This window comes from Harpia harpyja, chromosome 6, assembly GCF_026419915.1.
Source record: "Harpia harpyja isolate bHarHar1 chromosome 6, bHarHar1 primary haplotype, whole genome shotgun sequence".
Classification (NCBI taxonomy): domain Eukaryota; kingdom Metazoa; phylum Chordata; class Aves; order Accipitriformes; family Accipitridae; genus Harpia; species Harpia harpyja.
Genome location: NC_068945.1, coordinates 67,740,939 through 67,756,878, shown reverse-complemented (window position 1 = coordinate 67,756,878; position 15,940 = coordinate 67,740,939). Strand labels below are relative to the sequence as shown.

Genomic DNA, 15,940 nt, shown 5'->3' with positions numbered 1-15,940 from the left:
GACCTGGGTTGATGCTCTGCAGATGCTGGGGTGTGCTTGGCTGGGAGGAAATCACTGCCATCCTCAACCACTGCATTTCCACCTTTTGTCTCTTTGTACGTGGAGGCTTTACACTGATGGTCCTGGCTGGTGATTTACCAGTGTTAAAAATGTGCCTACTACACCATTATTTTTAAATTAATTTGAATTATTTTTAGATAATTCAATCAAGGGCTTTGAATACACATTTGGCTAATTCTGATTGATGTATAAGGAGCCCCTGTGATTAAGGGTCTGAAGATACGTGCTATTCTTATGCTATTGGAGGTAATAATTACTCCACTTCCATAACGCTTTTCATTTGAAGATTTCCAACACCAATCAATTTTTACTTTCCCCAGTCCTCTCTGGAGGTGCCCCTAATAATGATCTGAGAGCCATGGGTGTGTGTTCATACAATATGCTGTTTTCCACTGTGTCACTCTGTGAGCTGAGGGATGCACGATGATGCATGCTACTTTGGTAGTATTTTTGAGCCTGTGCTTCATATCTCAAGAACCTCCATTTAACATTCCCTGCAGGCACAGACACTCTCCCCTAAAAATCGTCCAATCCACAAGTGTTTCAATGAAAAATGTGGAAACTGAAGCACTGACAGGGTAGGTGACATCTCTGAAGTCATATGGCCAGTTCATAGCTCAGCTAATGTTTAAGATTCTGATTTTTCTAAGTCCTTTGCTCTAACCCTGGAGCCAAATAAGAGGATGGAGAAGAATAGAGAGCATTTTCTGTTACCAGCACAGGCTGGAGTAAGGGGCTGTGCAAAGGAGGGTGCTGGGAAGGAGGACTGTTGATATTCACTGCTCCACTGCTCCGTATCTGGTGATCTCTGATGCAATTCGTTATGCTGGAGTTGGACCCATGTTTTCACCATGTTTTCACCATGGGGGAGCAAGATTTTGCTTTCTGGGCTTGGGACCGTTTTTCTTCTCTCTCATTGCATGTCCCCTCTATATACGAGTGCCCTTCATCCTCCTGCCCCAGATCTGAGAGCCCCCATGCCCCGCTCCCTTTACTCTCTTAGCTGAGGTAGAGCGAAGGCCGTGGCTGCTAACGCTTTCCTCCCGCCGTTCACGTTTGCTCATGTGGCATCCTCAGAAGTGGATGGGGAAGTAGTTTTGGGGACCCAAGGGGGACAGACTTGACGAAGCCAAGTGGCTGCATAGAGTCCATAGGGCCATTTGGAAGCAGCCGCATGCTGAGGTTGGTGGTGGTCCTTTCAGGAAGGACTGAAGAGATGGGGAGGGAGGAACTGAGCAGGGATGTGTTTGGTGTGGGCTTTTCTGCAGGAGTTTGGAGGGGTGGCTGTCTCACCATTCAGAGGTGACTAGGGACATCTTGTAGCTCAGTGCTGGAGACTGCAGGTGAATCCAGCCAAGTGATGTTGGAGAGGACCAACAAATTTTCTGGTGGCCTCGGAAGAAAAAAAGCATGAGAGAGGACTTTGGGTCACTAACGAGGGACCGGCTGATGGGAGATGAGAGGAAGCCTTGGAAAGGCAAAGACCTCAGTGAGACACACCTGAGCAGAGATGGCTGCTGAGGGATTTGATCTTGATGAAGGTTGGCTGATGGAAGAGGTGGCACTTGCTGGGACCACTGCTACTCATTTGGGACTGGCTGGTGAGAAGGGTGGTCTGTGCCGAGGCTGGCCTGCAGAGAGACATGTCCCTTGGTCAGACATCAGAGACAAAAGCAGAGGAACTGTTGGTGGATGGGCAGATGAGAGCAGCCTTCAGTGGAGGATCAGTCTGTGGGAGGTGAATGAAAGAGGCCTCGACCACCGTTTCAGCGCTGGATCAGTTTTCTGGCTGCTTGCATGAAAGGGGAGAAAGGGCAAATGTGGAGCTTTGTCCCCACATGGTACTTCCCTTTTATCTGAGGCAATATTGGAAGATAAGCATTCACTCTTTCTCTTTTTTTTTCTTTTTTTCCTGTGGATAAACATAGATTATGAAGGTTAGAAAGGCTTCAAGGGATGTTTTTTATCTGATATTAAGTTCTTAATAGGTCACCTTGGCATTGAGAAGCCCAGGAGCTGAAAGAGTCAGCAATTGAATTACAATAACCTTTGCAGAGCACAACCCTGTCAGTGGGGCTGGGGCCCAGAGATACGTGGGACCTCATTATCTCAACCTTAGCCCCAGGGATGTCAACTGACAGAAAGGACTGGACAGAGAGCCTGGGCTGGCTGATTTCCTTGGAGAGCTTCTCTTTCAGGTTTCCCTTTCCCCTGGCCTTGGAGATAACGTGTCCCCGCATTGCTGACAGGAATTGTTCCCAAGCCACCGCTCCATCCACCCACCCAAGCCCATAGTTCTTAGCAAGGGAGTGAGCAAAAAGCTCCGGATCCCAGATTTCTCTGTTTTCACTTACGCACTTACAGCTCATCACTCTCTGCATCTCTCTGTAGTCATTTAGCACCAGCACCTGACACAAATATCTGTGCAAGAACAGAGAATCTTACTTGGCCAGCAATATAATCTCTGGGATATGATTTTTGATTTGTTTTTTTTAGAGAAAGTGGTGAAGTACCCAAATCCTCAGCAAAGCAGGAGCTTTTGTCTGCCTCTGATATGCTGTAAAGGGAAATTGCAAATGTGTCTGTATATCTCCCAGATTGAATGTGACAGGCTATGATTGAGCTTGTTGCCCTCGCTGATGCCTGGAGTTGCACAGGGCACTGCGCCGCCCGAGGTGTGTGTAAATGCCTGTATTCAGATCAGATTCCCCGTGTTGGCTGCTGCAGGCAGCAGGTCCTTTTGCGGGGATGCCTGTGCCATCCACGCGTGCTCCCACCCCAGACTCTGCTGGGTGTGAATATACACTCGGTGCACGCCTGTGTTCATTTTACATCACCCCGTGGCCCTTTCCTCGTGACCCAGACCCCACGGCATGTCAGTGAGCGTATCCTCACCCCAGGCAGATGATCCTCGGTGGGCAGGCTGTGTGCACGCATACGTGCGTGTTGCTGGGTGCCTCCACACCCCTGCCTGCTTGAATATTTCCACCTTGTTGCATGCCATGTGCTGCCCGTGCCCATCAGTGTGCTGCTGCCTGCTCTCCTGCCCACGTGCCCGTGTAAGCGCCTGGGTCTCAGCACGCGTGCGTGCCTCCCACTGCCAAAGGGCAGCTGGCTTCCTCTCAAGTGACACTGTCATGAGGATCCGTGGGTGTCTCAAAGCTCACCCCGTCTGGCCGCAGTCAAAGGGCCCTTTGTGGTGTTGCTCTGCACCCCCAGCCGCGGGGCTCCCAGCCCTCCGGGTCACCGCGTTCCTGGCATGGCAGGATGAGCTCATCTCTGGGAGGAATCTGGTCCCTCAGCCCCATGAACAGACACTTATAAAGGACTTGTATTCACGATCCAGCCCATGTTGCGATCCATCTGTCCTCCTACCATCCCATATTACTATCTGCCTCAATTTCTGAGCAATTCCATGTAAGGATTTCTACTCCAGGCCGACTGTGTTGATATCTTTGTCTCTCGTCAGTCCCATCCACACACACGCTGTGCTTCTGGGTATTTCTGAACCAAAAGCGTGCAGGGCTTTGAGCCGTTCCGCTACTTGTCTGAATTGTTTTGATCTACGGTTTGACCCCTGCTTAAGAACTGACCAGAGTTGGGCAAGCATTTTGGGTTGGGCACCTCACGAGCTGCCACCCATGCTCTTGTATGTAAAATTTTAATTTTCCCACTTTTTTTTTTTTGCATTGTTGTTCCCTTAATCTCAATCAAAACCCACTCTGACTGAAAGCATCTATTTACATTCCCTTTATGAAGAACCAGGACTGGTGGCAGCAACAGGGTAAATGTTTAAAAAGTAGCTGTACCCTCCCCAGAATGTTGGCCATGTAAATGAATTTCCACTGGTTTGGGAGAAACAAAAGTGCCTGGAGATCTGAACATTTCCTGCCATGGTCAGTGGCTTTATCTACATCTGAATTCCTGCACCCTGGAAAACTGGAACAACTCCATGACATATCAGAAGACCTAGGGAGCTAATAGGTCCTTTCAGCTCACACAATAGGGTGCTGTGAGGAGCAGGAGATGACTTTGTTGCTGTAGACTAGCCATGGGTGTGCTGCAGAGAGGCAGCTGCAGGATCCAGAAGCCCCATCATAGTGCACATGAACGGTGTGGCACTAGGATGACCTTTGAGATTATTCGCTGGGATCATAAATATGAGCATCCAGCAGCAGGACCCTCTCTGTGAGCACTGAACTTTACCTTTTGGGAATGTCAAATAGAGAATCCTTGTTCTCTATGGAGGAGAGTACTCTATAGAGTACCTGTGGTAGGATATATGCCTGATAAAGCAACCTGTGGTTGAAGAGACTCTGCTGTGTTGCCAGCAGGATGGAAATCCTGCGGAGCTTGGAAAGCAGACACAGAGGCTGTATGGGCTCCTCTGGGGAAGGAGCAGAGTCGTCCCATGCTCCTGCCCTCCCTTTGCTCTGGCAGAAAGGTCAACGGTGGCAGGTCTTTCCCTAATGTAGTTTCATTCTCCCAAAGTACTCACTCAGCTGGGCAGTGCTTCTAAGAGCCTGAAGCCAAAAGTTTGGGTGTAAAATCTGGCAGCTAGAGTGTTCAAATGGCCTCTTCGTTTGGCCAAACACCTGTCTGATGCAGACATCAGCTCTTAGAGATGCCACTGCCGTCAGCATCAAGTTTCCTAGGGCATATCTGCAGGTCAATGCTTTGAGTGCCCTCCGTTTTCCACTGATAGAGGGCAAAGTACAATTTTTCAGTCTCAAATGACTTTTCTTTTATGTTGCAGGGTTGGGATAAGTGGAGAACAAGTGTTCAGGGACTATGAGAGGAATAGCAGGTTTGGGGCTCTGGCTCTTGCATGGAGCAGCACAGCCCCAGCCTTGATGGGGACTGGACAGCAGAGGCCTCAGCCCCCTGCCATAGGCGAGTGCCAGCAGCCTGCTAATAGATCGCCTGGCAGGGCTTGTTGCTGAACACTGATCACTTGGCAGGCTATTACCCTGAAAAATGAGCTCTGCCGAGCTTGCCTTGTGTTGTTACAAACTAATGATTTGCATTGATTAGCACGTGGCTCATGAGTGTCTAATTTATCAATCAGGGAGCGCCAGGGGAGCATGTGTAAACCATGCTTTCAAAAATGATGTCATCTGTCAATTGGCTCATGGATGTGAAAGCTGCGTGCACCTGACATGCTCTCCCTGCTGAGGGAAAGGAAGGACCTGGTCATCTCCTTCTCTTTCCCTCTGTTTCCAGCTCTCTCGCTGTTTCACTTTGGGGTGAGCCCTGCAGTCCAGGTACAGCCCGGCTGGCCACACTTCAAGCTGTAATTATTATTTTCATGGTACTGGGAGCAACAGTCGTAAACCCACTGTGTTAGGTGTTGTTCAAGCCCAGAAAGAAAGGTTGGTCTTTTATTTATGTCTAATTCAGATCATAAATCTATTGCAGCCAGGATTATCTCTTGCTATAAATGTTGGTGGGGAACCACAGCAGTATGGCACAGTAGTCATGTGCTGTGCACTATGAAAAAAAAGGGGACCTCTGTCAGCTAGGAGTTTGTCTCCTGGCTTGAAGGACCCTCTGGCCCAAAGCAGAAGGTTCATTCCAGTGTATCCCAGAACATTGCATGCTTGATCCGTTGTGAGACTGACCCACCGTGAAACTGGAGCACCTAGTAGCCATGTCGAGACAGGGTGACCCACGTCTCTCTAGAAAAGGAACACAGATGGCCATCAACACCTTGTCCCATGTTTCTCCTGAACCTCCTGAAGTAAGAGGAATCTTTGTCCGCCCTGCTGCGCTCGCCCTGCAAGAGAGATCTCATATCCAGCAGTCAGGCACATCTCTGTTTGACCTAATTTTGCAGCCTGGCTGGATTACACGAGAGGTCAGTGGGTGACTCCTCTGCAGGGATTAGACCCCGTGCCCCTGCCCAGTGCAGCCACCCGTGCTCCCTGCCAGAGCCCGGCTAAGGGTGTGCGGAGGGAGGATTACAGTGCAATGCCTGCAGATGATAGGGATTAGCCGGCAGTATTCTAGGGAAGCTGTTTTCTTGAAAACCCTGTGTTTGCTGCTTGGAAAAAAGGCCCTGGGAACTTTGTGGATGGAGAAGGGGGGAAGAACCATTCTCCTTGGCTGTTACAATGCTGTAGCAAACAAGTCTTGCTTGCTAACCACAAGATTTAGATCTCCTGGACAAAAGAAATGTAAACCAGGAAACTGAAGGGATTGCAAGACCAGCCCGCTTTGCTGTCCCTCCTGTTGTGTGGAGCAGATGTGTGCACTCAGGTGTACATATGCGTTTTATGGAGCGAGCATGCTGTGCCTGTAGGTGCCTTCCGCAGGGGTATTTTTGTGTGTACAGCTTTGGGTCTGTGGATATAGTTGGATGAGTGATCACACAGACACTGATGAGCTTGGGACAGAGTTTTAGAGGTGAACCTTACCTGGGTAAAAGCTGGGGGGCACTTGCAAGTTTAGAGTGGGGGTCTCCCTTGGAAGCAAAAGGCTGGGGTTGATTTTCCTCTCCTCTCCAGGTCTGCTAGCATCAGCTCTGGTGACAGTGGCTGCTGTCATAACACATTGGGGTCTGGATAGCATTGAAAGCATGAGTGTTTAGAAGACTGAACACCTGGTTTTCCAGCATCCTGCTCTCCATATGGCTGAAGCTGCTCTTGAGATCTGTATTTGGATGGGCTGGCATCGTCCATGCAAGCAGCACCTTAAAACATCTGTACAAGAGAAGAAAGGGCTGCTGGCTGATGACTATTAGGCACGAGAAAGAGATACCTCACCCCTTGCTTTTTCAATTAGTGTTTCTAAAGGCCTTTTGTACCAGTAGATAGACAGGGCTATTGAAATGCCATGTTTTATTAGAAATTGATCTCCTGTTAATAGGCTTCAGGCAGATTAGATGGATTATTCAACTGGAAAACACACGCCAAAACGGAGGGAAGTAGGAGGAGCATGGAGTGTCACCAGCCCCTTCCCCATCTTTGCCCAGATCAACAGAGCTACATCATGTAACTGAAATCAATGGAAAAACAAAAATAGGTGATCATCATAACGGCCTGACATTACATCATACACTGTCTGCTGTGTCTTTGCCCCTCGCCGTGCCAGGAACAGCAGCCAGCAGTCCCAGCGTCCGCTGGGGAACATTAGGTTCATAAAACAGGGAGGAACTGATATTGGAAAAGCAATGAAGTATTAGAGGCCCCTGTGCAGTCGTAAGGCTGTGGCTGGGCACTGCTCAGAGCAGCCTGGATTGATGTGCTGGACTCCAGGGCTGCTTGGATCTCCTAGAAATGAAGTTTGCAGATCCGTAATCCAATAGTGAGAAATAATGATGGTGATTTCAGTGAGAAGCCCTGGGAGAAGGAGTGGCAAGGAGGACAAAGGAGGCATGCCTCAGGATATGGGGAGGACAGAGATTGTCCTGCCAGGTCTGGCTTTCCCTGCCCCCAAATATTTCTCCTCCTTTCAGAGGCAGTGCCACAGCCATGTTCGTTCCCTTGCGCCCAGGAGGAGGCAGCAGGGATGGATTCTGAAACCTGCTTTTGAAATCCACCCTTGCAATCTTCCTGGCAGCCACCTAATCACCTCCCCTGGGAACTGGGGCAATTTCATGGCCAAAATAAACCACCAGCATGACTTGAGTGAGAGCTGCTGGAGTGCCAGCTGGAAGCATTGGGGCCAGCAATGACAAATTCCTTTTAACTTCATCAGCCCGGGGGCTGCTGATGCTGCACAAAAGCAGGGTGTCGGGGAGGGACGGGTTGGCTGAGCGAGCCATGGTTCACCAGTTCGTCTTCCACGTAGTTACTCATTTAATTATTTGTAATGACTATCATCCAACCAGCATCTGCTCCTGCTGTCTGCCTGGCTGGCCATCATGATACTCCTCCTGACCACACTCTCAGGAGTCCTGGATGGGTTTCAAATGCTTTATACAAAGGAGTTAATGGAGAGGGTCTTGTTTTGGCTCTGGTGGGCCAGGAATGATGCTCTGGGCAGGAGGTGATGGTTTTAGAAGAGTAGGAAACAGCTGAGCTCAATTGGCACATTGGAAATCCATTATTTTGCTGCCAGTGACCAGTCCAAGCTGCAGGGAGAATAAAATAGAGGTGAGGTGGTAACAGGGGTCTTTGTTCAGGAATATGCCTCTGAAGTGAGTCTGAAGTCAATTTTGAAGACAACCAGTTGTCCGTTCTTAATTTGCTGTGATTCGTACAGCAGAGCAGTCTTATAGTGTATGAACTGGATTTTTCTTGGATGAAACAAAACTGGATGTTGTTAATGTGCTCCAAACACTGATTCAGGCTATGGAATCAGGCTTTGGTGGAGCTGAACTAAAGCTCCTGAAGCACATCTAGTATGCAGGTGGGATTTTAGCAGAAACAGTGTCCCTTTACAGATAACTCCTTTTACACTAATGTAGACATACAGTTTGGGAGAAGGTTTCCCAACTCTGCTGCTGGCATGCTTGGTCACTTCACCTCTTTCTCACCTAGCCTCCCCATCTGCACAATGAGGCTTTCCAAAAGAGACCGTCCCCAACCAGCTTAGCGGAGCGATAACATGCTAACAGAGGGACATGGTCCTCTCAGACCATGGGACAGGATCGATGCTCCAGTCTGGAAGGCAGGTGTTTCCGTTGCTCTGGTGAGCTTAAAGATACTTGTTTTTTACCATGATCCTGGTTTATCTTCCAGCAATGGGACTAAGTGCTTGCTTTGCTAACACCAATTCCTTCTTTGTCCTCCAAGCCCACTGCTTTTTCTTTGACCCTTTTGAATCCATACCCATGATTTGGTGGGGTTTATTGTGTCCCTCTCTTCGATAACCATACGATCCCAACCTCTAAAACCCATCTCCCTCTTAGAAGTGTGACTGAGGCATCTGCCACCAGCTTGCCTGGGAGACTGTGCTCAAGCATCACCCTCCTGTGGACCCTACAGCAGCTGGGGAGATGCAGATAACACTGAAAAGCACCAGTCGAGTGACGGAAGGTATCTTTTACCTTCTTTCATCTACCAGACCCGTGGGCTGCTTGCCAGGATGCCTGTAGGGCTAGCCATGACCAGGGTGGGAGCTCAGGGAAGGCCAGAGCCTGTGTCTTTAAAGATTAATAGTGTTGTTTGCTCATTAAGGAGATCGTTTTGAAGTCAGCGCTAGCCAGAACATTCAAGTGCAAGCATCTGTTTGCTACTGGGAGAGGATATTTATTGTCTGATACTTCAATGGATGTAAATAAACAGCCAGACCTAGATAATGTTCAGACAAACAAACAAACAGCTGCCAGAATAAGTCCCCTGGTAGTTGACCTTCGGGAAGCATCATGCTGATGTTTTAATAGCAGCCAGCTTTGCAGAACGAAGCCCAGTGAGTACAGCCTTCCGGGAAGCAGGATTAATGTGTGGCCAGACCACGTTTCTCCCCGGGAGCTCTGCACATGTGTGCTGGGTTGAAGGAGGGCAGGGGAGCTCGGGGTGCTGAGTAGAGCATCTTGTGGTCCAAGGAGCATGTGCCTGTCCAGGACAGACATGTAGGCAGTGGGAGCAGGTATTGCTGTGGTGGAGGTGATGAGCATGTTTGTGGAGGAGCGTGCACACGTCTAGTAGTGGGGTTTGTAGTGGACTGAGCATTTTGGGACTTGTGGATGGTCCTGGAGCCCTCTCCATCTCTTTTTGCTCCCTCCCTCTTGCCTTGCAGAGGTGCTCATGGTTTACAGGCAGTTTCAAGGAGAAATCCCCACTGGATTGTCGGTCAGGCCCTAATCCCACAGCCTAATAAGAACATCTTGAATATAAGAATACCCATACTTCAGTCAGAAGAAAACTCTATCTATATCCCAGCACCCCAGCTCCATGTGGAGCTTGTAGCTGATGCCAGCAAGGAAGAGCAGGAACTGAGCAAACTGCTGGTGCGTGCTTCAAATTCCCTGCAATTGGCAACTTGGGGAGCCTTCCCAGCAGAGATTGTATTGGTATCCGTGACTTTAGTGATGATCACTTGCAGGCTTTGATGAGAATCTTCTCATTTCCCCTTCACAGACTCATCTTTTGATTTTTTTGCTAACCCAAATGCCCTGGTTCTTGTGGGTGTCTGGGAGCCAGGAATAAATCTCAAAGAGAAATAGCTGTTGTGGTGTTTGATGCTCAGGACTGAGAGGAATGTGCAGAGAAGGTGGAGATCCTCTGGGCTCCGTGCCTGGGGTTGAAGATAAGAAAGCTAGAGTTTAAGACAGGTAAAGGGATGGCTTGAGTTAAGGGCCAGACTTCTGGCTGCAAGCTACAATAACCACGTCTTTGCTGGAGCAGGGCTTACATGGTCTGTGCAGTGTGGGTGAATGTCTGCCAGACTTTCTGGCCTTCTCCTCAATTTTCTTTTTACTTAGCTACTACCTTTAACAAGAGAGAGAGGTTTCTGCACATATAGTTGTTGGCCTGGGTGTGCATCCGTGCACGTGTGTGTGTTTGCACATGTACGATGGAATGAGCCCTGTTCCTTCTTCCCTCCCTGCCTCCCTCCCCTGCTGCAAAATAATGATTTTGCAGGCAATTAGGCTAGCAATAGCTGTTAAATCACTTCCGAGTATCTCTGTTTTCCTGGTGTGAAACCTCTGCAATCTTTTACCTGCACCAACTGCATAGGGGAGATCCCTGGGGGCTGTGCCTCCTGTCTGCATGGTTTGTTAACTCCAGCCGGCTATTTCTCCAGCCTGCCTCTTCCATCTCTGAGCTCTTTCTCCTCTAACGGGGCCTGGCAAAGGCTGAGGACAGTGACTGAGCCCTAGGGTGATAATTGGCTGCTTACATATCTAGTGGCCTACAGATCTGACCCTGCCTATGCTGAAAAATCAAGGTCAAAGCAGCAAAGGCATAAGGTTTGTTTAGCACGGTGATCAGCAGAGAGAGCGAGGATCTTCTGCAACCCTCTGATGAGGACGAGCAGCCACAAGGGACCGGGGGGAAAGACAGAGCTGGAACAGCAGACAAAGCTCAGCGACCACTCCCTGAGAGTGAGAACTTGGTGCAGGAAGGTCTCTGTGGGAAATAGGAAAGGCTCCTGCTGTGGGGGCATTCGAGCTGCCTTAGGCAGAGCCCCAACAGGGAGAGTCCTGGGTTTCTCAACCTGCAGCCCTTTCTGTGTCTCCTTCCTTTCTCCTGACTGTCCTAAGGGGAATGACTCATCCTGAGCCTGTTGGCCTCTTTGCCCTTGACCCCATGGGTGAATCACAGCAGTGCCCGCTTTCAAGAACAGAGACTCTGAGGAGCTGAATTCCCCCGTTAGGGACCATGGACACGAGCAAGCCCTTTCCCCCTAGGCAGTCAGAGCCAGTGGGAGGCACGGATGCTCGGGGTTGGGATTGAGGCCCTGACCTCTTTGTGTGTTGACGTTGTAACGTGTGTTGCTGTCATCGCCAGATCTGTCAAGACGACAAACTAACTGCAAATCCTCCGGTGTCATTTGACCAGCCCAACAGCCAATGCCTGCACGTGCACCCGCTTCTGCGGAGGTTGACGGATAGCACGTAGGATTTGAGCATCCCTGAGCACCCTCCACACCCTGTGCTGTCACAGGGAGCCCCTCATTTCTCCTATCTTTCCTGGGGGAATAAGATTTCTTTCTTGTCATGCAGCAGGTGGGGAGATCAAGGAAGAACAAAGATAAGAATCTGTATATCATTGCTGCCCTTTGCTCATACGGGCTTTCCAGACCCTTTGTGATTCCCTCTCTTCCTTTCTCTTTGCCTTTCTAATATAGAAGATGATTCAGGCTCAGTTTCTTGGCTGAAAGGTTGATACAGAAGGAACAAGCTCATGGACCATGCCAGGGAACAGTGGAGATGGGTCTTGGTACCATAAGTTCTCCACAGCTTGTTATTTCGTTTGGGTGGGAAGGGTGCTTTTGCTCAGCTATCAAACTGCACAAGTGCAAACCAGGTGCTGGGAGCCTTTAGTCTGCCTTTGGTCAGGAAAGTATGGAGATCATGTTGTGGAGCACAAAGCAGATCTATTACAACTTTGTTTCTTGTAGGGAAGGGTACTGTGATGTTTGTGTTGCTGCAGGAGAGATTTTCTGAAAGTGAAAGGCAACACACTGAAAACATAGCAAGGGGGATGAGGAATGTGGATGCATCTCTGAAACACATGGCCATGGGGTTTGCTGAAGCACAGAGCCTCACAAGATCCAGAAGGACCCGTCACTCTTGTGGATAGCTAGATTATCCTGAATTGTGATTATAGTATTGAAAGGGATTACAAACCTTCTCCAGCTGCTTTTGAGCTCCATCTCTAGAAATTGGTTTTAGACAGGTAAAGAAAACTCTGGTGTTTTGTGCATTTTCTTCTGTTTCGCTGGGTCACTGTCAGGGATAGACTGGGACTGTGCGTCTGGTTCCTTCTCATAATTCCAGTTATTGATTTTCCTAAGTGACACCCTGTGATGAGATGTGTCTGGAATCATAAGGTGCCATATTTGTTCAGGACTGATTTCAATATCTGATATATGTAATCAACAAGAGAAATAGTCTGTGTTGTATTGTACACTCTGCAATAATATATTGCCCCATGGAATATTAGCAATAAGAACAATAATATTGTCTGACTAGCATTTGAGTGAGTCAGTCCTGCAGACTCTTATGTGGTTTTTTTATCTTTTGCTCATCATCACTACAAATTCTCCCCTTTGTACCATCATTTTCAGCTCGGTAGATTTGTCCAGGCAATGACAGTAACACAGTGATAGTGCCAGAAAAAAGCGAGCAGGCTCTGGATTGTTCTTCTATAGTGCTCTTGTTTTGATGGGACCAGCAGAAGCAGTTAAACCTGCTTCATCCTCTAACTGAGGAGTCAGGGGAAAAGTTCACTTTGTGATGACAGTGGTTGTTGTCCAAAAGACCTGGACCACAATACATTTCTCCAATGATTATTCTGTAGTGTCCATGGAAGAAGGAAAAATACTCATGTTGTCTCCCTGCTTTTGTTTTTGCCCTGCAGATCCGTGTGGACGGCACCACCAAGAACACACTGGAGTATGAGATTGTGCAGGTGGTGGATACTGGCCCCATATTACGGGATATGGCCTTCTCAGTGGATCATGAACACCTCTACATCATGTCTGAAAAGCAGGTAAGAAACTCTGTCAGTCCATGGTACTTTGAAAGGTTTTAACTTGGTCATGCTAAATCAGAATTGCACGTGAAGTTCTGATGGTGAACACAGTTACTACAAAGATGTGCTCCGTTGTTGATATCATGATTTTTCATGCTTAGAAAGCATTGCATTTATACACTGATGCAATTTTTGAGGGGCCAGGGGCAGAGAACTAAGGGGGCAGAAACCACCCCCAGCATTGCTTTATGCAGTACACGTCCTGCTGGCTACCTGACAAGGAGTTGCTACTGCATCTGCTGCATACCACATTGCTCTCCACCCCCATTCAAACTGTGGCTACATCTGCCACAGATACGGATAAGCGTAATGCTGAATCATTTGGCTCCAACTGGAGTATTTGGAGAAGCTGGAGCCTCTCTGAGACACGGTGATCAAGAGTGTAGGATGCTGCCTGCCAGCGTGCAGGCCAAGTTCAGCGTGATGTTCCTGTTGTGTTATTGGTAGTATTATTAAAAATACTAACAGCCAGATTCCAGGGAAGGACTAATCTGGGTGTTCGACATGGAAATCTGGCTGATTTCAGCAGAGTGCTTGGCCTTAGGAAGTTTGCTGTTTGGGGTGGGAGGAGGAAGAAGTAGTTTTGCATGAAGAAATCTGTTGTATATAATTAGTCTTGTGGCCATGCAGGATTACTTGAGTTATTGTAACTGGTTGATTCATGCATGGTGTACTCCGACCCTCCGACAGCACTGCGCTGCAGTCGTCAACAGTCAGCAGTCTCGAGCATGGAGATGGGCCACAATGTCCCCTCCTCTCATCAACCCTCATGGCAGTTTCACCAGCCACAGATTCCTGCCTTAAAAATGCAACAATGAATAATTGTTTCCTCCTCACCTCCCACGATTTTATAGACCCTCCTCATATCCTCTTCAGGTGGCTGTTTTCCAGGCTGTGGCTAACACTGTAATTATTAGCCTTTACCTAAGCTAAGCTGAGTTTTCTCCTTGCCCATAAGGCAGGGATACATGCAGTTTTTGGAGGGAGGTGTTCAGCAGGGTTGCTGTGGTCCAGGAGCTCAGATGTGGCAGGCTGGCTATCCTTCTTCCCATACAAAATAGGGAGGTTATCATTTCCATTCCATGACTGTCATTCCTTCTGCTTGAACCAATTTATTTTGAAAGTTTTGTGCCTTTGCGATGTCTCCGACCCTCTCCCTAGGCTATGGATATTTATATCTAAAATCAAAGAGTGGGGAGGGGAGCAACCCTGTACATGTCTTTATTAAAGGTGATGATAACTCAGGAGAAAGGATGTGATGACAGAGCTGGGACTGCTTTCTTATCTGCTCAGTGCTGGGCAAGGGTGGGATGTCACCTCCAGTGCTGAAGTGAAAACAGTCCCAGTCACCTGTTGGGATGGAGTGGGAAGCTGGAGGCAGGTGATGCTTGCGAGGTCCTGCGAGACTTTGGTCAAGACACTGTTCCTTTTTCTTATCCTTTTACTCTGTGGGTCCTTTCTTTTTTCTTTGAGTAGAATGGGGCTCCTTGCATGGTCAAAGCCTGTGGGCATGACGATATGTCAATATCCACTGATTTCAGATTTGCTCAGAGTGTCTTTTTTGTGCAGGCCCATTTGGCAACAGGTCACCTCAGATACCACCACCAGCTTTGTACAGCCCTTCAGATTTACAGAGACAAGATGTTCGGCTCCCTTGGGCTGGTTGGTCTTGTAATATCCAGGAGCTGTCTTGATTAGGAAAGGGCAATGGGATAGCACTGTTCATTCACTCACTTCTTTAAAAAATGAAATCTGGAATGAAAGGAGCAATTTGTTTTTCCTCCAGAAACTTCCAAGAACACGTTCTTGCTGGTATGTTGACTACCTGCACTTTCCTAAACATTACAACATGAGCAGATTGATTTTGTGGTTGGCTATTCTGAAGCACAAGCTTAGGCAGGTTTTTTTAGGTTTTTTCAGGACTACAAGTTGTTGATGGAGCCATATGGAGCACTTAGGAGCCCTGAGTTCCCTGTGATTTATTCAGTCATCTCCTCCCACCCATCTTTGAAGCCCAAGGGTGTCTGTATGAGAGAGGTTAGTGAAAAGGGCATGGACTGTTATTATTTAAAATCTGATCTGATTTTGTGAAACACTCACCGCTACGGAAGCCTTTGCCCATCTCTCATTTTATCTGCGACGTAGCAAGAATGTGAATGACAGCGCTGCCGTCACAGCAATACACTTGCTATCTCTGTGTTTGTGATATAACGCGCTTCAAGTGCTCGAATGAATTATCAGTTGTAGGGGTTCGGTGGCTGAGGGTGGGTGCAGGGGTTTGCCTTTGATGGAGGAAGGACTATGAACAGCGTGGAGGAGTGCAGGCTAGCCCTGGGGAGCATATATCCCATCCACTGTACAAGCCATGTCGTACAGTTCTTTTCATAAACGGATGAAGATCTGACTTATCAGAGGTTTTCACTGCCCACAGAAATGCCCTGGTATTGTGAGGACTGTGGAGATGAGGGACAGGAGGGTGATGGCTTGACCTGACCTTTTCAAAGGCAGGCAGGCACCAGGGCTTGTCCTGTCCCTGGGGAAGGAGGAGGTTTCTCTGCCCTCCGTCTGCTGGCCTCAACCCTGGCAGTGGCCTGGAGATAAGTGGTCCTGTTGCATGTGTAGACGCTCCATTAAAAGCAGTTTTGCCAGGCTTGGCTCCATCACTCACCAGTCTTCAACAGGAATGGAAGCCCCAATGATAAAGTCAAATATTCCAGCTTGTCCCAGTCCTG

The 15,940-nt window shown here is 48.5% G+C and overlaps 1 protein-coding gene across 2 annotated transcripts in view; it reads left to right on the top strand.

Annotated features, from left to right (window-relative positions):
* Nucleotides 1-15,940, top strand: part of PLXNA4 (plexin A4) — a 461,691-nt gene that overhangs the window by 217,886 nt on the left and 227,865 nt on the right. For both annotated transcript variants that reach the window (XM_052790137.1, XM_052790138.1), the window contains exon 4: nucleotides 13,035-13,166. In XM_052790137.1, the coding sequence (XP_052646097.1) occupies nucleotides 13,035-13,166 (132 nt within the window). The remainder of the gene's footprint in view (nucleotides 1-13,034; nucleotides 13,167-15,940) is intronic.